We start from the raw sequence: 23,818 nt of genomic DNA, 5'->3' as shown, positions 1-23,818 counted from the left end.
TGACCTTCATTTCTTTCTATACATATCACTGAGGTTTCCTAAGAGCTTCCTATTCTATTGTAAACAATAAGATTTATCCCAGACATACTTTCTTCTTCCCATGTCATGAGCTCTTACTTCTAATGCTTCCATCATGATGCTATGTTGATGTATTCTATCCTATCTATAATTTACAAGTGAAAAGTACCTTCTTGTGAGGAAGATCATCTCAGTCATAATAGAGATCTTTTACTTCTTCATTCTTTGGCTTCTTAGACTCAAGTTCTTTCACTTCTTCGGTGATGTGGGCTTCTTCCCTATTTCTCTTGTCCTTACCACGTTTAGGACAATCTCTTTTATAGTGCCCTAGTTCTTGACATCCATAGCATCTTACTTTATCCATGTTCCTCCTTTTCTTTTGAGGACCAAACCTTCCAAATTTTCCTTTCCTTCTTGTTGTAGCAACATATGCTTGATTTTGCTCACTTGGTCCAACATCAAGCTTTGCCTTCAGTCTCATTTCTTCGATCTTACAGAGTGACCATAGATCTTGAAATGGAGTAGTGTCTTTCTTCCCATATAAACTTGAAGTGAAGTTACCCCATTCTTCCGGTAGTGCATTCAGCACCACTATGGTCATCTCACTATCAGACATTACTTCTCCTAATTCTTGTAGTTGATCCTGAATTTTTGATATCCTCATAAAGTATGAGGCTATTCCATCTTCCTTTGATATCTTTAGTTTGTAGAGTTCTTTCCTTAGAGAAATTACTTCTCCTGCAGTACTTACTGAAAACAACTCTACCAATTTGTCATATATAGCTTTTGTTGTTTCCAACTTTGATACATATGGGATTAGAGAGTCTTTTATAGATTCTATAAGAATCCTCTGGGCTCTCACTTCTCCCTTCATGTATTTAGCATGTGCTTGAGTATCTTCCTTTGCAGGTTTTGTTATCGATCCTTTGATGTGATTCATGACCTCATTTTCAATAAGATTTAGGTCTATCCTTTTCTTCCATGCAAGGTAATTTGCAGCCCCAACCAATTTATTGCTTTCCTTGCAAAAGGATATTTTAATATTATCAGATGTAGTCATAGACTTACCTGAGAGTTTGTTGTGTGCTTCCTCCTTGATGTTGAGAGAGGATCTGCTTCTTGTGAGGTTGATGAGAGAGAGCTTGATTCATGATCCTTCTTGAGTGTTTTATTCTTCCTTCAATTTGAAGAGCTTCGACTTCTTCGAGTGATGATCTTAGAAGAGATTCTAGGGTTTTTTATCTTTCTTCTTGTTTTCCTTCTTGAAGATGACTTCAATATAGTAGATGTAGATCTAGGGTTTCAAATTGATGAAGATCTAGATTTCTTGCTTGGAGTACTTTGACTTGCTTTGATCCTTCTTTGAAGTTTGTCTCTTGTGTGCTCACTTGCCTTGACTGCCCTTTCTTGTCTTCAGCACCTAAGCTCTGATACCATGTTGAGAAATGTAGGGCATGTAGTAGATAACAATTTCTCTTCTTGATAATTGCTTGTGATGTTCTTTTACTTTCTTATTCTTGTATTCAATTCCTTGTTAGCTTATTAATGTGTTCTTTCATCAAGACAATTACCAATAATAATAAAAGAGACAAGTGACATAGTATATAGGCTTCTTCAGCCAGGGCCAAAACCTCTCACTTCTAGATAGGAAAACCCGATCAAAATTCTTCTTCTTAGATCTTCAATTGATAAGTACCAAGACCATGACACAAACCCTTGATTCTTGTATCCTTCCAAGAACCTTGTCACCAACCTAGATACTCTGCCTCTTCCTTTGCTCTGCCTTTCTCACACTGCTTTCCTTGGCTTCTTCTAGAGAACTCAGTCTCTATCCTTCTTATTGCTTCTCTTTGGCTTTCCCTAGAGAATCTCGGTCTCTAGGTATTTCCTGGTTTCCTCTAGAGAGACTCGGTCTCTAGGTCTCTACTTCAACCTCCTAGAAGGTTCCTTCTTTTGCTGCCCTAACTTCGCACTTTTAGAAGATTTTGCTACCCAGACATCGCACTACCCCAAAATATTCTACTGCCTAGAAGAATTTTCGTTGTCCCAGAAGATTCTGCTGCCCAGAAAAAATTTCGTTGTCCCAAAAGAATGTCCTTTTCACTAGCCCAGAAGAAGCCCTAATTTCGTATTACCCAGAAGAATCCTATTTCTTTCTTCGCACTTCTTCTCTTCCTTCTTCGTACTGCTGCTTTTATTCCTTCTTTTGCTCTTCTGCTTGTCTCAAGTGAGTCGAGTTCTTGTCTTCAAATGGAGGACGAGTTAGGCTATATATACACCTCCTTCGCTGCCCTTTAGGCCAACTTGATCTAGCAGCTTCATCATCGTTTGTAGGCCGACTTGATTTGTAGGCCAACTTGAAGAGGTTTGGTGACAAGTTCTTGGCGGATACTTTACATAGATAATATTGACCTTTTACAAAGTGTAACATGACTTAATTTACATGACAATGACTCTTACATTTTATGGCTAGATGACAAATAAATCCTAAAGACTCTCAATTGGAGTCTTGACTCAAAAACCAAATCCTTGCTCATGAAACCCATGAAGCAAGACAATAAAATAATTTCATTTTTCTTTATTTATATCTTATTACACAAAATCATATTTACATGTCATTATGAAGACCGAACCTAGTTACACTTTTTCAACACAGCCTGGAGGACAACTTGTCTATCTCAGCAAACATTGTCGCCTGGTCCTGATCTCCTTCTTCCTAATAGGACACTGCATACTACAGTGACTGAGCTCACCACACCTGAAGCATTTGACCTTCAACAAGTCCTTCTTTTTCTTCTCCCCCTGTCCCTGACTGGCACCCTTCGATGCTAGGGCTACATTCTCTTCCTCACTCTTCGATCCCTTGTTGTTGATGTCATTGACAGTACTCTTTAACAAAGCCCATCTCAACTCCTGTCGTAGATTGGACCACATCCTGTCACATTTAGGCAATGTGTCTCTGCCCAAGATGCTTTGGACGAACACTTTCCAGTCATCTAAGACGCTATTTAATGCCAACCATACAAGCTCTATGTGTTGGGGTGCCTTCCCAATGGTTGTTAACTGATCTCAGACTTCCTGAATCCGAGTGAGAAATTCATCTATGCTCTCGCCCTTCTGCATCCTAGTACTTCTCAGTTTCTCTTAGAGAAACATCTTTCGTTACTCGGAAGAACTCTAGAATAGCTCAGAGAGAGCATCCCACATCTCCTTGGTCGTACCTTTGTCTGCCACATGTGAGACTAGATGATCTCAAACTTCATCTAAGATCATTCGCTTCACCTTTTCCATTTCCCTTTTGTACTCTTTTAGTTGATCAAGGTCCTAGGGAACTACCACCACACTCTCTACAAAGGCTTTCAGACCATGTTCATCCAGTAGGAAGGACATTCTAGCGTTCCAAATGACATGGTTGGAGGCTCCCTCCAACCTATCCTGATCTCTAAGCCCAGTTGTGGCCATCTCTTAATCTGATATGAAAACTCCCTCTTCCTCTACTCAGCCGCTAAATCTGCTACTCGCACTCCCTTCTGGAGTGAGAAGATCTGCTTACAGCTACTGCCAATCTGCCACTGGGAAAATCAGATTTCTTAGCCAGAAACCCTTTGAGAGAAATCTCCCTCTGTGTCTACTTTTCTCTTCCACCCAGTGCTGATTTTGCTACACAAACTGCTGCAAAACCCTCTGCGCCCAACTAAGGAATCTGCTTAGTGAAAAAATTTGAGCTACTACTGCTCCCTCTGCCTGTTGGAATCACTATTCTAGGCAAATCAAATTTTTTGCCACCCTTTACCTGAAAACTGAATCCTTGCCCAGTAATTCGAACTGCCTAGCTAAGCACTACGCAGCACTAGAAAATTTCAGCCTACTGCTCCCTCTGAACAACGAAATTTTCTTCTTCCGCTTCTGAGCTTCTCAGCTGATCAATCACGCTATGATACCATGCGGAATTTTCAATTCTAAAATCCTATTGCAGCCACTAGAATTTAATTCTTCTAATTGTTAATTATTTAACAATTTATTTGCTGCAGCAAATATCGAATAAATCACACTGCAACCTTCACAAATAAAATTGTGGTAAATAATAGCACTGGAAACTAGGAAAAATTCTAGCACACACACATAAAAATTGACACAATTATTTTTGGACAAATGTCCTCGGAAAAACCCAACTTGGGAAAGTTGGTGCAGCAGCCGAGGGTTTTATTATTAAGCAGCAATGAATTTATCTGAGAACAATTTGGATGTTGAATATTGGCTATCCTGCAGAGTAAATACTAGCAAAACTATCTTGAGGGAAACTACCCTCAGTCCGAGTTACCCTCAGTCCGAGCAATCCCGGCACTGAACTGCCACTGAAAATCAGGTCATCCACCTAGCTCTGCGCAGCTTCTATGTCACCTTGGCGCAGTCTGCTACACGCTCAGCCCGAAACCACTGAAAAACAAGACGTCCTACCTATTGTTGACTGGGAAAACGCTTCTCCACCCCTCTGGAACCTCTGCCCGGCCTCTGGAACTGAAAATGTCTTCCTCAGCAAATGGAACTGTCTAATGAATCCTTTGCGCAGCATCCTAGAGAAATTTTGGCCTCTCCACAAATGCACTCACCAAATCTGGAATTCTTCCTTCGGATTCACTGTCTCTGCCCCTCTCTGTCTTTGCTTCCTTTTGAAGCTTGAACTCTTCCGGCTACTGCCTTTGGAAAATAGAACTCTCCAAGGAAATCGAACTCCACAAGTGTGTTCTCCATCCACCCATAGACTTCTTCTTATAATCCTTTGTTGGACCTCCAACGGCCGAGATTAAAACTTAATCAAGGGCTTAGATTATTTGTCAATCAATCTGTGTGAGTTTCTAGATAATTCACACCTTATCTCAATTAATTATGATTAATTAACCCCTTTTCCTAAGTTTAGACTCGGGAAATAATTAAAAAGAGGCTAATAATCTAATTAAGGCATTTCTAGGTGGAATTTCCATTAACGATTTATGGGTTATGGAGAACTCTTGTGTTTTAGCCTCTCCACAAAGTTTCAAGACTAGAACACCTCTGATGCTACAAAAACTAACACCTTGGTGGTTGATGCAACTAAAAGAATGGAAAAGCATAAGATGGCCACAAATAAAGAAAAAGAAAAATTAAAATGCAAAAGATGGTCAAGACATAAGATAGTGCGTGGGCAAAAGCCTAGCATGAGCTCTACCCTCCTCATTAGCCAATCACCAGATTCTGGAGCATTTAATGCTCCATCTCATCAAAAGGAACCCTTGAATGTCCCAACCCTGATGAGCGATATACAGTGTTAACAAACCGGACCAAAACCAATGGAACTAGAGTGAAACCAGTGGAACCAGTTAGTCCAACAAGTTTGGGGGTCAAACCAATGGAGTTCGAGGTCTGCAACTAGAAATCGCTAGTTCGGTATTGAAATGGCCTTTTTTCACCAAACCAGTTCGTTTTGTACAATGTGACCAACGACATTGTAGTGCCATTCTCCGTTATCTTTCATTTTCATCCTTTTACTTCAATTTTTAACATTAACATTAATTGACTCGAGATGTTTGAGAGTGGTTCTAACTTCATTGAATTTCATATGGCAAAAGTAGAATTTTAGATCTCATTCAAAATTCAGCAAACTTAATAGTTTTGAAGATTTCAGGATTCGGGGGGTTGCAATATTTCCATTGGATACTCGTCGTGTACGAGGGTATGGAACTAACATTTAATTAAGAGCACCAAGCCCTCTATGTACCTTGGTGTTAGTGGCATTGACTATTGAAATCCTTTATCATGACCCTAGTAAAAAATGTACCCATCACTAAGACGAAATCTCGATTTGATATGTGAAGCTTTTTCTATCTTATCTTAATGCTTAAAGGGTGATATTGACGATGACAATCCCAATATAAGCAATGATTTTGATGATATGTAGGTATTTGTTGTTGCGTGATTTTTTTTGACACTATAAGCCATCTAGAGCCTCTTTGTTGATGTATTTTTGGTTCAGAAATGTATTGCATTAAGTGCTATTTTGGTTATATTCACTCTTATTTGTTATATAAATGAGAAATTTCACATATTTGTGTATAAATGGTTTGGATTCAAATGGATGCACATGAATATATATGTTTTTCAATTAAAATTTTAATATTTTATGTGTTTTCAATCGAATAGTTTTTGGTCCGGTTTTTTTACCAATTCTGGTTTGGTTCGGATTGGTTTCCAGTTCAGAGGGTTTTATGGTTCAATCGCCAGTTCAATTCTAATAACATTGGCAATAAACTACCTCATCTTAAGGGGTAAATTAAATGTTATATCATAAAGATCAAGCTTTGATCCTCTAGCTATGCGCCCAAATAAAAACAATTATCAAAAAGAAGTAAAAGGTGCACCAAAGGGGTGGAAAAAGCAAGTTGAGCACGGTAACACATGCATCCACGATTGTTTTTTCCATTACATCTATACACTCAAGATATGGACTCCCACTAGTTGGTCCTCTAACCATGGCACTTTGCCATGAAGTCTTTCCCCTCCCTTGTCACTTATTTACATTAAAACCTTTTGATTGAAGAGCTAACCTTGGAAATGCCACCTCCCCTTAGGGTCTAGAATCACCTAATAGGTTGACTACTGAGCCACCCCTACAAAGGTAAGGAACACTTTTACAAGACTTGGTCTAGTTAGATATTTGAAGGTGATCCCAGTTTGAAGTATTAATATGCTCTTAACACTTAAGTACGATCCAGTTAGATGCATTTATGATCTTAGTCTCTAATGAATGGTTGCTTTCACTTGAGTTTGAGTTGGCTTTGACAAGTGGTCCAGAGCAACAAAGGCCTTGATGGCACCCTACTCCACATGATGCCCAGGCCATACATTGCAATCCAAAGAGCATGATGACTTAGCATATGCAGCGTTGCCTACTTTTAGCAGGGCATTGGGCCTTTTGATGACTTGAACAGTTGATATACACCCCGAAGCAACCCCGTGAGCCAAAACGTTGAGCTTCTATTGCTTAGCATGGAGGATTCTTGATGATATACTAGTGGACCCAACATGCCCCCAGGCTGGCCTTGACACTACTTGATGGGCATGCCATGATCCAAGGCCCAGATGAGGATGGTCATCCTTAAAATGATTGAGGAGGGATTGTTGCACCTGATGGAGCCCTAACGCTGAAGAGAGAAGGCACCATGTTGCCTACTTAGCACCCATGGAGATGATGTGTGGCACCCACAATTGGATTTTGGACCCTTGGAGTTGCTTTGATGCTTGATTTTGGGATTTTCCTCAAATGGAGGATGATCATGATGCTTGGAGACATTTTCAGCCTTGTCTTTGCCTTGATGGAGCATTTGGAGCCCTAAAAGGGCATGATGTCATCATTCTTTAGGGCTTATAGTTCACCCGTGTGGGCTTATTTTGGCATATTTTGTTGTAAAGCTAATGGTTGGCTTGTAACCCAATTTTACTTTATGTCCACTAAAAAATCAAACTTGTGTAGAGGCTTTTAGTCATAAATTAGTAGAGGTAGACCTCATATAAATAGAGGATCACCTCTCTCATTGTTTCATCATCACTTGTGTGGAATTCAACTTCTCTTAGAAAGCTCATTATTTCATCATCTCTTGTGTGGAATTCAGCCTCTCTTAGAGAACTCGGCCTAGCTTTTGTAATTTGCTACTTTGTGGACATGTCATCTTATGTGGACTTTTGGTTACTTGTGACTAGTGCTTGTTGTGGAAACGTCATTTTGGGATTGAAAGAAGGCAATTTCTTGGATATATTGTGAGTACTTTTTGTTGAATATCATTTATGGTTATTGCATGTAATGAATATTGCTAGGGTTTATATGTTCCTTGTCTAAATGCTTATATTTATATGAAATGCTTGGTAAATTTTGCATGCTTTAATCTTGTATCCTTGAACTCCCTAGAAAACCTCCTAGTGAGCATTTTTCTAGTGAATTTCTCCACTTATAAAGTGATAGCTAGGGTTAGCAAGTGAAAACCTAGGGTTTTCCCCCTTACTCCCTTCAAGGGTTTGATATTTCCACGATTAAAGTCCTTAAGACTTCATCACCCAAGTATATATAAGGCACTAGCAACCATCTTGGTGATCAAAAACTCTAAAACTTCATCTTTTTCCCTCCTTCCTAAAATTTCGGCCCTTCAAGGAAAGTCGTTAGGGTTAGGGTTTCAAGCCAAATTCAACTAGGGCTTGAGCATTGAGCTAATTTGAGGTCCTTTCACCTTGCTTGGCCTTAAAACATCAAAATCTAGCAAATTGCATGGTTGAAAGTGCTTCCCTAAGGCTAACGTCATCAACCCTAGGCAATTCTAGGGCTTGTAAAACCCTAATTTTGCATCAAAGCTTCAACTTAGGGTCATTTCAAGGTTTGTCATTCTATTTTGTTGATCATATCTTTCAAGAAAACATTTTCCCTTTCACTTGTATGCCTAGATGTACCATTGTTGAGCCACATCTTGAAAACACTAGGCTACAAGATTTATCTCATAGGCCTCTTCACACATATGATACTCACTATCACAAAGAATTGAGCCTTGCTCCTAGTCTAGAGTACCTTGACTAAGCCTATCAAAGTGTCAACTTGATCCAATTAACCTAGAACAGCTTTAGGCGACCTATACTAGGAAGCCTCCCGTGTGGTGAAATTTCGCTGAAGCACAAAAGGTAGAGTGTTGAGGTCACAGTGGCATTCACCTCATTGTTGTGTCTTAGTCTAGCTTTTGTATTGTGAGGCCTCTCACAAGACCTATGAGATTTTGAGGCAACAGTTCGCATCTAACTTGTTGCTTTATGATATGGATAAGGATAATTCATGGAGCGCTCACCTTTGGCACACATGTTGAGGCGCCCCACACATTTCTTTCATTATTTTATTACTGGAGGATGGGGCCAGCTTTAGTTTCATGAGATCGGTAAGAGTTTGTCACAGTTAGTTACTTTTTGGATGACGTACAGGAATTTATTATGAGGACATGGCTACAGATGGTGGTTATTCCTTGGAGACCATATTTGACCCTTATTTATGATGTGTACACCTTGCATCCCTCACATGTGCAACTTCAGATCTCTTTGGTATGCTTTCCATTGTAGTGTGATAGGATGATTTTACACTTGGGGCTTCACGCATGTGTCTTAGAGTGGTTATTTGCACATGGTTTAAGGTGTTTGAGTAGATCGATTTGGCTTGGAGAGGTTTGAGGAGGTGGTTAAACTTAAAACCATTGCTTAGTCTTCATGTCCATATTAACGATGCATCTCACCTGTTTGAGTGGACATGTTTACTTTTGGCATCATTATCTCTATTTTGTGCATTATTGACCATATCCACTCAATTTAGGTGAGGGATATCCTTAGTTTATGCATTCCTAGGTTATATCGAGGGTGCATGCTCAAATATTATTATTTTATTGATGCAAGGTTTGATCCAAGAACATTATAAGAGCAAGACTCCTCTATTTGTAATGATTGTTGAAGGATTTAGTACTTGTATCATGTCTTTCATTGAAGCTATCGGATGGTTTGGTAATGCACACTTGAGGATGAAGAGTGCTTTTTACATACTGATGTTATCCATGCTGGTTATTTCTTCATCACTGGTGATTGTGAGACATAAAATCCTGGTAATATCATTCCTATTTGCTGGAATTTATCATTGAAACGGCTTATGTTGGTTTGTCTTTCCCAATGTTTGATTGAACACACCTATAACCATTTCTTGACAAATATATATCTCATAATATTTGAGCTTATCAACAATAACAAGCTTCTTTGATAGATTTTCTTGATATTTAGGACAGCAAGGAGAAGATCAACAGGGCTTGCAATCTGCAGCCTTATTCATTTTCATGTCCCCATTAAAAGCAGCTTCCCCCAAGCCTTATGAGACCCCATATGGACAAGGAATACAAAAAGCAACGGCACCACCTCACACCCACCCTAAAAATTCTGTATAGAACTCATTTTACACTAGTTCTACAAATCTGAAAATTATCTAGGATAGCCCTACTCTAGATCTGTCCCTTAAAGTTTGGTTGTATTCTTTATCGCATATCAAGAAAGGCTAGACTTAATTTTATATATAAGTCTGCTAAGTTGTTTTCATTACAGCAACTTCTGGGAGCAGATTTATACATTTTTGGTTCTGTATTTTATGTTGATTGCCCCTGAAATTACTGATCATTTACCATCTATATTGCACAAACCTGGCTAAGTGGGGTCTATTCTAGCTGGAAAATCACTGTTATCAGAGCTACAGTCAAATCTGTAATAAGTCCTAGGACTGTCAATCTTATCTAAAATACAGGCTAATATTAATTTATCAATCTGCCTAACACACATCTATATCTTTTCCTTTGTGCTGGAAGTATAGTGTGGCGATAGTTGCTATTGATCCACATAAATTCTGTTTGTTAACTCTGGAAACTCATGCTGTAATATACCTGAAAATACACTGTTAATTGGAGTTGAAAATCTGAACTAAAGAAAAACATAAAGCTCACCTTTGTTAAACTCAAACATACCTATAATAGGTGGCTTTATATGTGAGTAGAAAACTGTTTGCTAGACAGCCAACTTGACTTGGATATGGTACCTTTTATCTGTGGTGGTTTACAGCCTTTAAAGTTTACAGCTCATCCTAGTCATCCCCTTCTATACAGAGAAGCATAAGCAGATTGATGACCTTTCCGTCATCAGATATTCATCGATCATAAATTATAGGAAAAGAGAATCATAGGGAAGCCCCCTTAGCTGTGATCATAAATCATCCTAAGGTAAGGAAAGAGGGTGTCAAGGTGACAGTGGTGACTCTTCAGAGTTCCACTTGTCTTGTCATCTGGTGGAAGACTTTGCACCCAGGGTTAAAAATAAAGCAGTGACAAAGACAATAACACTTCTGGGTGCAAACAGAAACTGAAAATAAATAATTCTAAAGCAATTAACAGAAAGGAATTTGTTATGATGCCTCTTAAAAACAATGTTTATTAAATTTCTTGCCGTCAAGACTTGGACAAGGAGTGGAAACACTAAAAATACTACAACAACTTTTCAGCAGTAATTAATGGACTATTCTGAAATAGAAAAGGTTATTTTCACAAAGCTTTCTTGTTTATGGAACATTGCCTTGCATTTTCTAGAAGCTTGAAAGGACAAAAGATTATTCCATGTTTTTGTAAACTCAACCAGAGATCTTACATTAGATGTAGGTCTGCTCTTAGGTGGTGAAAGTCTTCTCGTGTAACAACTGCCTCTAGCATGTTAGCCATGCAGGACAACTGGTTTGCAATAGCCACAGAATCCGAAACAGGGAGCAGCATGCCTGGAGCCCCACTTTCCAATCCACTATTTCTATAACAAGACATTAGAATTTGAATCAATGAAAAGCATGACAAATTGTTGCATCATAAAAGATGTGCCCACAAAAAAATTACCAACCATGTCAGATGGTATGCAAGTTATCACAAAACACATTAGTTTTTAAAAACATGTAGACCAATGGATTGATTTTATCATTAACCTTGTGTCAATACTGAGATCAGTCCATTTTGTCTTCTGGATTGATCCAAGATAAGAAAACATAAACACTTAATTGCCTGAGAACAGATTTAATCGCTAGTCTAGAACATTGCAAAATATACTAGGCAGGGCCATAAGTAGAGTACTTTGCTCATGCAGCTACAAGTTCAAGTCCAGCAGGCTTGACCTCCTGCAGATCATGATCAGGGAAAAGGTGGGGTGGCTCTAGGTATCTGGGGTGGTTCTAGGTATCTCCCAATGTTTGTAGAGTTTTGCTACAGTTTCAAGGTGTGACTTAGATAATAGGCGTGTGAAGATTACTCTTTTAATTCAGGAGAGACTGCTAGGATTTTGTTCAGTTTATGCATCAAAAATCAGTTTGGCCAACACTACTCTCTGGGAGTGGTTGGAGTCATCCTTACTGTGAAAATTCCTTGAAATGCAGTGACTGGAAATAATTCTTCTAACTGAAAATTTTAATTATGCAGTTTATTTTGTTTACGGCAAAATAATGAATTATTCACATTGCAATTTCTTCACCACATAAATATTGCGGAAGCAAAAATAGGAACTGAGAAATGCTAGAGCATACACATAAAAATTGACACACTTATTTTTGGAAAAATGTCCCCGGAAAAACACAATGTGGGAAAACCACTGTAGCAGCTGAGGATTTTTATTATTATGCAGCAGTGAATTCAAAGTACAATAAATTTGGATGCTCAATTGGCTATCCAACCTAAGAGAAACACTGGCAAAATCACCTGAGGGAATTTACCCTTGTCTCCAAGCTATCCCGGCTCAAAACTGACAAGCCCAACAAGTCATCCAAACCCTCTGCGCAGGCCCTGCATCAACTTTGTGCAGTCTGCCACACACTGAGCCTGGAACTGATGCTACTCAAACTGTCTTGCATGTTGCTGATCTAGGGAAGTGTCTCTCCTGCCTATTGGAAAATCCTCCTGGCCTCTAGAAACTGAAACGACCTCCTCTCCACCTGAATCGAACTGCTTTCTTGAGGCACTGCGCAATCCCTACGCGGCCTCCTAGAGAAATAATTCGACCTCCTCTCTTGCCTCTTTGAAACTAGAAAATCTTCCTCCAGATCACTGTGTTTGCCCCTCTCTAGCCCTACGTCCTCTCTCTGGCTCGAACTCGGTTGTTGGCTAGCTCAAACTGCCCAAGGAACTCACACTATTGGCTCTCACTCACTGTGATCGTATATTTCTCCATCTACCCATCGACCTCTTCTTATAATCTCTAGTTGGGACTCCAACTGCAACAGCCAAGATTAAAACTTAATCGATGGTTGAGATCATTTCCAAGTCGATCCGTGTGAGTTTCTAGGGAATTCCCACCTTTCTCAGTTAATTACTATTAATTAATCAGTTTTCCTAAGTTAGACTTCGGAAAAATTTAAACGATGATCAATTAATTTAATTGAGTTATTTCTAGGTGGAAATTCCACAAACGATTTATGGGTTTTGGAGAACTTCTATGTTTTAGCCTCTCCACAAAGTCTCGAGACTATAACACCATTTGATGCTACAAAAACTAACACTTACCAGATGCAAAGTGGTTTATTGGTGGGGACTTTAACACAGTTGAGTGGCAGGATATCAAGGGTGCAAGTCGGTTCAGTGATTCGTGGTTCTGAGAAGCATGTGTGGTTGAAATGCAAGGCAACTCTTCAACTCTTTGATCCCAATTGGGGGAAAAAGGCTTGGATCATGGAGGACGATTCACCAAATCCAATTTCAGACAAGGTACTACATGGGTTCAAACAAGGCTAGATCAGATTTATGGTCCACGAGACAACATTTCTTTTTTCGGGAGTATGCAACTAGTAGATGTATTGATTCCGCTATAGGGTTGGACCAATGACACATTTTGACTTTATATTTCAGTAGGGCGTGTCGAGGATTTGTTACCCACCACCCGCGGGTGACACCCATAAGAGAAATTTTTCTCCTAGATGGTCCTTAGTCGACAGCTAGCAGCCCCTTGTAGCCACCAAATAGCTCGATGTACCACCATCTCTGCCACTTGATCCAACCATTATGATCCCTCGCCCATCTGTTGTGATCACATGTTTGAAGGTAGGCCTTCCAACCCCGAAGGTGTGGCTTTCATTATGTAGTTGGGTATTTTTTCTTACTTGCCATGGACACTTTCGAACATGAATTAGTGGGGGGATTCGGAGGAAAGAGTGGACTTGGTTTCTACTCTTGTCTCCTCTGTCCAATTTGATGGTTAACCCTGTATCCTAGTCTCGTGGGATCTCCTTTATTGGCTACTAGCTTCATGGGTGGCACTACATGGGACCTCTCGATTTTGGTTGCGTGGTCCCACTTCCTAACACCACATACATCACTCCCTTCCACTCATTATAACCCCTTCCACCATATTCCCCATCCGTGTCCACTGGGTCCACAAGGAGTTAGCTTCCCCCTCCCCTTGTCCACACTTTGGATTGAGCTTGGAACGATGCCTCAGAGGTTGATGCAGCGAAAAAGAAAGGAAAAAGCATAATTTGGCCACTCTCAACAGGATATACAAAATGCAAAATATGGTAGGATATACAAATTTAGCACGTGGGCAAAAGCCATCATGAGCTATACCCCTATCATCATGGCCATCACCCAGGTTCCTAGGGCCTCTTATGCTAGCCCCCCTACATCATTAAAGAACCCATGATTGTCCCAACCATTGGTGGGCGATGAACTGCCTCACATTGAGGGGGGGTATTCACTGTTATATCTTACACATCATGCTCTCATCCCCTGGGGCCAGTTACATAAGGAAAAATCAATAAAAAGAAAAAGGCATATGAAGAAGAGTGGAAAAACAAAGCCTGGACTAACATAATTTGTATATCCTACCATAAAATGCAAAAGATGGTAGGATATACAAATTTAGCACGTGGGCAAAAGCCATCATGAGCTCTACCCCTATCATCATGGCCATCACCCAGGTTCCTAAGGCCTCTTATGCCAGCCCCCCTACATCATTAAAGAACCCATGATTGTCCCAACCATTGGTGGGCGATGAATTGCCTCACATTGAAGGGGGGGTATTCACTGTTATATCTTACACATCATGCTCTCATCCCCTGGGGCCAGTTACATAAGGAAAAATCAATAAAAAGAAAAAGGCATATGAAGAAGAGTGGAAAAACAAAGCCTGGACTAACTCATGTACCATGATTGCTCCCTCCTACATTCATACACCCAAGTGTGGGCTTCCCTCATTATAGCTACCCTTGTACTATGGCATGTGGCTTGGAGCCTTCCCCTGATGCCCCACTCTATTCCATCATTATATCACATGCCACTTGCCATTTGATGGATGTACCATGGACATGTCACTCCCCTTAGAGGTTGAAACCACCTAATAGGGTCCTTGGTTAACCTTCTTCTTGAACTTGGAGACACTTGTACATTCTAAAGCCCACTATGGAAGGGCATGCCACTATGAAGTGTCCACTTGGTTCCATGATTTGTAAGCTTATTTACTCGATTGCACTAATGATTTGTTGTACTGGAAAGTGAGGGGACGCATTGGATCTCATATAGGATTGCAGGTGGGTCTTCATCGTGGGTTTGGTCTCCCTATACGAGGTCCAAGTCCTCCAGAGGGTCATATTGGCATTTGTAGGGTGAGCATTGAGAGCCATGGGCCTCCACCATAGCAGAGAGTAGATTGTCACATTGTGGGATCCTTCAATTCCACTCATTGCTTGCTCGTGTTCCATTTATTTGATGATGATGATGCACCTAGACCACCTTGCCCAACTAGCTACACTCTTGCACCACACACTTGGCAGTTGATCCAGGGCCTAGATGAGGATGTGTCTCACCATGGGAGACAAAGGGAGGGCTTGCATCATTCTTCTAGCCCTTACAGATGGGATACAGGCTTGTTCGATCCATTTGGAGACCCAAGAGGATGTTTTGTGCCCCCATAGTCACTTGGAGGCACCACAAGCCATTTGCTTGGATATCAAGGGGCCAACCCCTTTACCACTATGTTTGGAGCCCATCCATTCATTTTGGCACATATTGGACTCCACTAGGCCTCTTCAATGGCCCTTCAACCTATACTCATTTTTCCCTCATAAGAGGCTTATTGTTGTATTATGGAATTATCTTGGTGGGCTTGTCACCAAGTAATGTTATTTTGCACATTATTTTATTAGTTGGGGCATCATTAGGCTAAATTAGGCTATTTGAACCCCTAAGAGGATTGTATAAATATAAGAGAGGTGTTCTCTCTCATTCATCACTTGGATTTGGATCTTTATCTCTTCTTGCGAATTTCGCTATAACTATTGGAGGACGAAGTGGAGATCTTTGATGCATTTTGATATTTGGAAATCTTTTCTTGGTCTTGGAGCCTCGATTGCCGTCTCTCTTGATGATTGGATATATTTGCTATACTTGTAAGTGTCATTTTCATGATCTATTTTCTATTTCATATCATATGTATAACGTATGAAATTTTAGCTCATGAAGATAGAGTTGTTTCCCTAATGGAAATATGAATTTGTTGAATCTTGACTTTGTGAGGGTTTTTCATATGTTTCATGCTCAGTACAGTGGATGAATGTTCCTAGGGGTATATGATCCTCATAATTACCTTGATAAATCATCAATTGTAGCATCATGAAGTATAAATTTTCCTAGTGACCTAATTGTTGCCTTTAGGGCTATGCAAATTCATTGGGGAAATCCTTGATTGGGTAAAAGAAACTCTAAATATTAAAATCTCATTGACTCCATTCTCCCAATAGACTAGGCACTAGTCTAATCCTTGGTGATCACCTAAACGAAAATCTTTTCACCTCCCTCCTCTTTTTCTAAGCCCTAACCCTAGTGTCTCCTAAGGCATCACACGAAATCAATTGTAGCCATCCAAACTTGATGAAATTTGGTCTAGAGCTGCGTTGGTGGGTCCTTGAGAGGTCCTCCAATTTTGGAAGCCAATCCAACGGTTGAATCTCAAGTTTTGTCGAGCCCTAGATCAAGAACCATTCTCCCTAGTTTTCCTTTGGTTAGCAGCTTCATTAAGGATCATTGCATTAAAATCTCAAGTCAAATCTAATCTTGTTGATCCTTTTCTTCTCCCTCACTTGGTCAAGACCTTTTGTTTGAAGTTTCACTCTAAGCCCTTGACCTTGTTTGGGCCTACTAGGGTTTCTTTGTGGTCTCACAACCTTGTCACTCCAATTTCACAAGGATTGCTTAGAGAACCCTATTCTCTTAGGATTCTTAGGTCTAGGGCACTTTATATCAAGAAATACTCCTCAACCCTAGGTCTAGGTTTCCCTTTAGCCCTTCTTGGAGAGCCACACATCTTGCTTCTAAAACAAGCCCTTGATAGTATTTGTAGCATTGGATGTCTTCTAGCCTTGAAATTTTGTGGAGTCTAGAATGCGTGATATCTGCAAAACCCCGAAATCGTTTCTAGGAATTCCGCTTAGAAATGACTTAATTAGATTATTAGTCAGTTTTTAAATATTTCCTAAGTCTAAACTTAGGGAATATGACTAATTAATCAGAATTAATGAAGTCAAGGTGTGAATGTTCTAGAAACTCACACGGATCGACTTCAAGTTAATCCTAGCCATCGATTAAGTTCTAATCTTGGTCGTTGAAGTCTCAGCGGAGGATTATAAGAAGAATTCGATGGGGCTTGGAGAAATCACTTGAGCAGTTCGATTTTATGAGCAGATCGATTTCCTAAGTAGCAGCGTTTAGTTGCCAGAGAGAAAGCGAGAGAAATCGAAGCAGTGAGAGAGAGGCAGGGACAATGAAGTCGGAGGAAGGATTCCAAATCCAATGAGTGCATTTGCAGAGAGGCAAAGGAGCCACAAAGAGGCTGACATAGAGCAGCGCAATAGCCTTTAGAGGAAAAGTCGATTTGCTGGGGAGAAACATAATTTCAAAGCCAGAAGCTGATTAGAGGTCCCAGAGGCCATGAGGGACATTTTCCCAGACAGCAATTAATCAAACGGCTTGAGGAGAAGTTGTTCCAAGCTGAGAGCAGCAGCAACTGCGCTAGTGTGACGCAATGACTGCGCATAGGCAGTTTGGACGGCTCAATTTGCGCCGAGGTCAGTGTCGGGAATTGCCTGTGGAGTGAGGAATTCCTCCTCACTAAATTTTCTTGCCAATATTTCTCTATAGGATTGCCAGTTTTGGCATCCAATTGTACTCAGATTATTTCACTGTTGCATAATAATAAAACCCTCAACTGCTACACCGGTTTTCCCGAATTGGGTTTTTTCCGAGGACATTGGTCCAAAAATAACTTTGTTATTTAATGTGTGTGTGCTAGCATTTCTTCCAGTGTTTATTTCATTCACAGTTTATTTGTGTAGTTTGCAGTGTGATTGATTCAGTATTTGTTGTAGCACACAGTAAATAAATTGTTAAGAATTAATTTCCAATTGCTACAATAGGAATCGGGTCATAGATTTTCACATGGTATCAGAGAACAGATGATCAGCCGAAGAGCTCAGTGGCGATGGAAGAGGGAGTTTCGTGGATCATTGTGGGGAAACAGATCGAAACCCCAAGGGCAGTGCAGTCACCTTGGCCAAGAGGTCGAATTCTTGAGGAGAATCGATTTTTTTGAGAGAGGGACAGAAAAATTCGATCTCTCAAGATCAAGGGTTTCCAAAAGCAGAGGGAGCAACCAGTATATTTCGAAAAGCAAATCTCTAGCTGGACGCAGCAATTTTTGCAACAGTTTGCTAAAGCAGAACTAGCATTGGGAGGAAGAAGAGCACACACTAAGGGAAAATTTTCCTTGGGGAAATTCTAGTCTCAAGAAGTTCAAATTCCCTTGCAAATCAGCAGTCGTTGTGAGCAATTTTTCTAACTCCAAAAGGGAGTGCGAATAGCCTAGCAGCAGCTGTGCAGAGGAGAAGAGGAGATTTTCGACATCATTTGAGATGGCCACTACTGGACTTCAAGATCAGGACAGGTTGGATGGTGCTTCCAACTATGTTATCTGGAGGGCAAAGATGTCCTTCCTTCTAGGTGAATATGGCCTAAAGGCATATATTGATGCAGCGGTAGCAGTTCCCATAGATGCAGATCAGCTAAAGGAGTACAAGAAGGAGATGGCCAGGGCAAAGAGGTTGATCCTTGATGGTGTTCGGGATCACATTGTATCACACATAGCAGCCCAGGGAACGACCAAAGAGATGTGGGATACACTTTCCACGTTGTACCAAGGTACTTCCGAGAAGCGGAAGATGTACTTGGAAGAGAAGCTGAGATGCACCCGCATGCAGAAAGGGGAATGTATAGACCCCTTCCTCACCAGGATTCAGGAGATCCGGGATCAGTTGTCAATTGTTGGGGCAGCGCCTCAAGCCACAGAGCTAGTACGATTGGCACTCAACAGTGTCTCCAAGGACTGGCAGATATTCGTCCAAAGCATCTTGGGTAGAGAAACCTTGCTAAGGTGGGACAGGAAGTGGGCCAATTTGCAACAAGAGGAGTTGAGGCGAGACTTAGTGAAGAGATCCATCAGTGGTAGTACCAACGAGTCGAAGCAGGTAAAGGAAGAGGAGAATGTGACCCTCACATCAAAGGGTCCCAGTCAAGGACAAGGGGAGCCGTGAAAGAAGAAGAAGGACCTGTCGAAGGTCAAGTGCTTCAGGTGTGGTGAGCTCGGTCACTATAGTACCCAGTGTCCTCTCAGGAAGGACAAGGAGGACAAGCAGGACCAGCAACAGCAGAGATCGATAAGTTGTCCTCCAGGCTAGAGAAAGACTTCGCCATGTTTGTTGACATACCCCCAGGAGTGAAGTGGGGTGACTTGGTGTTGTAGCCTCAGAGTGCTACAGATGGGCAGGATTCTTGAGGAGATCCACCTCTTGAATCAGTACGTAGCTACAAAGGCCCACGGTATTTCAGTAGTAGGATAGATCAGTGACAACAGATGCAGTCAGATGCCAGAGTGACAGATGCAGAGTCTAGTTGCAGTCATATGCTAGGGAGCGTAGTGCAGAGTCAATAGCAACGCAAATGCCTCAATGACAGCGCAAATACTAGCAGCAGTCAGAGACTCGAGCGACAAGTGTATCATACTAATCACAATTGATTCAGTATTTAGGATGCTTTTCAGTTGCAGATGTTGTAGTTGCAGCGGCAATAGATGGATAAGGAGTTGCAGTGCAGATGCAGTGTTGGCAGTAGTTCAGCGAAGTCAACAGCAACACATATGCAGCACATATGTGCAGTGATTGGTGGGCAGCAGCAACCAGACATCAGCAATGTAACAGGAGATGATACAAAGACAAAGTGTTGTAACAAGGTGTGCAGCACCAGAACACATTCCTCGCTAAGAGGGACTTATAGCTTTTGTAGCATTGGATGTGTTCTAGCCTTGAAATTTTGTGGAGAGGCTAAAATGCATGAGATCTCCAAAACCCAAAAATCGTACTTGGAAATTCTGCCTAGAAATGACTTAATTAGATTATTAGTCAGTTTTTAAATATTTCCTAAGTCTAAACTTAGGGAATATGACTAATTAATCAAAATTAATCAAGTCAAGTTGTGAATGTTCTAGAAATCACACAAATCGACTTCAAGATAATCCTAGCCATCGATTAAGTTCTACTCTTGGTCATCGAAGTCTCAACAAAGGATTATAAGACGAATTCGATGGGGCTTGGAGAAATTACTTGAGCAGTTCAATTTCATGAGCAGATCGATTTCCTGAGTAGCAACATTTAGTTGTCGTAGAGAGAGCCAGAGAAATCAAAGCAATGAGAAAGGGGCAGGGACAGTGAAGACAGAGGAAGGATTCCAGTTCTGGTGAGTGCATTTGCAGATAGGCTGACACAAAGCAGTGCAGTAGCCTCTAGAGGCAAAGTCGATTTGTTGGGGAGAAACAGAATTTCAGTGCCAGAAGCTGGGTAGAGGTTCCAGAGGCCAGGAGAGACATTTTCCCAGACAGCAGTTGGTCAAACGGCTTGAGGAGAAGTTGTTCCAAGCTGAGAGTAGCAACCACTGTGCTAGGGTGGCACAATGACTGCGCATAGGCAGTTTGGACAGCTCAATTTGAGCTGAGGTCAGTGTCGAGATTTGCTTGCGGAGTGAGGAATTCCTCCTCACTAGATTTTCTTGCCAGTATTTCTCTGTAGGATTGTCAGTTTCGGCATCCAGTTGTACTCAAATTATTTCACTGCTACATAATAATAAAACCCTCAGCTGCTACACTGGTTTTCCTGAATTGGGGTTTTCTAAGGACATTGGTCCAAAAATAACTTTGTTATTTTATGTGTGTGTGCTAGCATTTCTTCCAGTGTTTATTTCATTCGCAGTTTATTTGTGTAGGTTGAAGTGTGATTGATTCAATATTTGTTGTAGCACACAGTAAATAAATTGTTAAGAATTAATTTAACAATTAGGAGAATTATTTCCAGTTGCTGCAATAGGAATCGAGTCACCGTTTTTTCACACCCCTATCATTAAAATCTCTCCTTTGAATAGCCCCTTGAAATCACTACCTCCACACCATTGATATATTACTCTTAGTGATTTCCCTCGTACCAGAACTCCTCCCATTTGTGAAAGTCCATAAAGAGCAGGGAGCTTTAGCTAATGTGACAGTGGGCTATTGCTCCATTGTTTCCACTTGACCTAGTAGTTGCTCTATAGGAACCCTTCCTAGGACCCTTGCTAGATTGAGCAGTAATAGGATTCTACGCCTTCGTCCTTCTTCAAGTTGAATGTCTCTTACTTGAACTTTACGAAATTTCTTGCTCGTGTACATCATGTTCAGAACCTTGTGCCCCATCTTGGAGAGGAAAGAGGATGGTTGTCGTGGTGGGAGGTGACCACTTGTCACACTGTAAAGTTTATGAGAGGGTGGGGTTACGTGGTCACAAGTAAGCACATGAAAGAGCTTTCAGAGGCCAAATAGAAGTTTGAGGAAGTTCATACCCTTTTGGAGAACAATTTGCAAAATGTTTCTCTTCAAGAGGATGCAGCTTGGCTAGAGTTGGTGGTGTGAAGGAAGGAGGAGTACATTGCCAAAGGAGCCCAACTGTGCATCCAATTATAGTGGATTCAGGATGGCAATGAAGGCTCTAAGTTCTTCTCTAATTTCCTAAAGAAGGTGGTAGCTAACAAGGTGATTGGTCTCAGTTGAGTTGATGGATCCCTCATATCTGACTGAGATCTGAGGTATTTTAGTGAGCATTTTCATAATATATTTTTTTCTTACCCTTTGTCAGATTTGGTCATGGCTACCAAGGATGCTTATTACAGGATTGTCTCTCAGAAGGTCTCAAATGTTGATCAAGATAGATTGGATAAGGATTTCATGAAAAAAGAGTTCTTTGTTATGCTTTCTTTCATGCATAATGGGAAATCCCCTAGAATTGATGCCTCGCAATGTGAACTCTACAAGGTGTCGTGGAATTCAGTTGGGGGTGACTTTTGTAACCTTGCTTATGAGGTTTTTCTTCAAGTAGAATTTCAAAGTTCCTTAATCAATGGTTGATCAGGTTTATTCTGAAGAATGTTGCCAGAGACTATTGGTGGGTGGCATTCGACAACTTTATTCGGAGTTGCCTATAAAATCATGGCTAAGGCAGTCACCATGAGCAGATGTTATGTAGCCAGGAAAATTGTTCACCAAGAGTAGACAAGGTTTGTGCCAGATTAATTTATTTTGGATAGAGTGCTATCAGTGTGGGAGGCCACGAAATGGGCTAGAGAGGTCATGGAGTGGGCTAGGGAGTCTAATTAACAAGCCCTCTTCTTGAAAAATAGTTTTAACAAAGCCTATGATTGTATTGATTGGACTTTTATCATGAACATGTTCACGTGCCTTGCTTTGGCCTACAATGTGTTAAAATGATTAATGCTTTGTTCTCTTGTGCGTCAACCTTTGGTTTAATGAATAATTCTTTGTCTTGTTGTATCCACCTTCACAAGTCTATTAGGCAAGGGTGTCCTTTGGCACCCTATCTCCATAGCAAGGGGTGATGACATGATGAATAACCATTTTGTGGATGTCACTTTTTTCCATGATTTTTAAGCGGGAGTCCATTTCAGCTACTAAAGATTGCTTTATTGTGCTCTATGAGGGTTTTGGGGCTATTGTCAGTGATCACAAGACTAACTTTTGGTTGGTGGGTCTTGATAAGCCCCCTCTCTAGATTCCAACTACTTGGAATTTTGTTCATACCATTGTTACTGTGAGATATTTTGGTAGTCCTTCAATGCTAGACTCTCTCAAGTTGCCATGTGGGATTATTGCCTTGAATAGTTGCAATATTAGCTTCTTTTATAGAAAGTATAAGGATCTTCCATTGTAGGTAAGTTGATTGTGGTGAGCAAAACCCTTCAAGCCTGTTACATTTATTATGTGTCCTATTACCTTCCACACAAGGCCTAGTTTCATTTGTTGAAGCAGATCTTGCAATTGTATTTGTTGGCCAACTATGGTGGGGCTTGCTACCAAAAAATCTAGCAAGCCTTGGAGAGTGAAACCCTACAAGACAAAAGTTAGACAAAGTGCTAACAATGGGGTAGAGGCCCAGTGTCACCTCAGCCAAAACCCCCTGCTCTTTACAAACTCTCTGTTGATTTTTGTAGCATCATATGTGCTCTAGCCTTGAAACTTTACAGAGATGCTAAGACACATGCATTATCCAAAACCCGTAAATCGTTTCTGGAAATTCCACCTAGAGATGATTTAATTAAAATAATTAACTTTTTTAAATGGTTCCCTATGTCTAAACTTAGGAAATTTGGTTAATTAAAGGATATTAATTAAATCAGGTGTGAATCTTCTAAAAAAGACAAGGATAAACTCCAAGTTAATTTATCCATCGATTATGTTTTAATCTTGGTCGTTGGAGCTCCAACGAGGGATTATAAGGAGTTCGATGAGGTTGGAGAAAAACACTTGAGCAGTTCGATTTTGCTAGAGAACCGATTTCCTGAGTAGAAGTTATGGGTTGCCGGAAGTGATTCAATAAAGTCGAAGTAGTGAGAGAGGGGCAGGGATAGTAGACTGAAGGAAGTTTTCCGGATCCGGGGAGTGCAAGGCAGAGAAGGCAAAGAGAGCAGTTCAGTGAGGCAGCGCAGTGCCACACAGAGGCAGCGCAAAGCTTCAGAGGGAGTTCGAATTCCAGCTGGGAGAGACGAGATTCAGTGCCAAAAGCCGGGGTGTGAGACCGAAGGGCCAGGAGGTCAAATTTCCAGACAAGAGATCAGTA

General features: G+C 40.8%; 1 protein-coding gene across 2 annotated transcripts in view; it reads right to left on the bottom strand.

The window, feature by feature from the left end:
- The window catches only part of LOC149199075 (uncharacterized), a 108,711-nt gene that overhangs the window by 55,282 nt on the left and 29,611 nt on the right, over positions 1-23,818 (bottom strand). The window contains exon 2 of one of the 2 annotated variants that reach the window (XM_089399359.1): positions 11,245-11,391. In XM_089399359.1, the coding sequence (XP_089255485.1) occupies positions 11,245-11,391 (147 nt within the window). Of the gene's footprint in view, positions 1-11,244; positions 11,398-23,818 lie in introns of both variants that reach the window. The other variant, XM_089399358.1, reaches the window with a different exon arrangement.

Source organism: Pinus tabuliformis, chromosome 2_1 (genome assembly GCF_031772625.1).
Source record: "Pinus tabuliformis cultivar Carrire ecotype Pingquan chromosome 2_1, CPIR1, whole genome shotgun sequence".
Taxonomy (NCBI): domain Eukaryota; kingdom Viridiplantae; phylum Streptophyta; class Pinopsida; order Pinales; family Pinaceae; genus Pinus; species Pinus tabuliformis.
The sequence above is the reverse complement of the archived record's forward strand: the minus strand, read 5'-3'. Positions and strand labels throughout refer to the sequence as shown.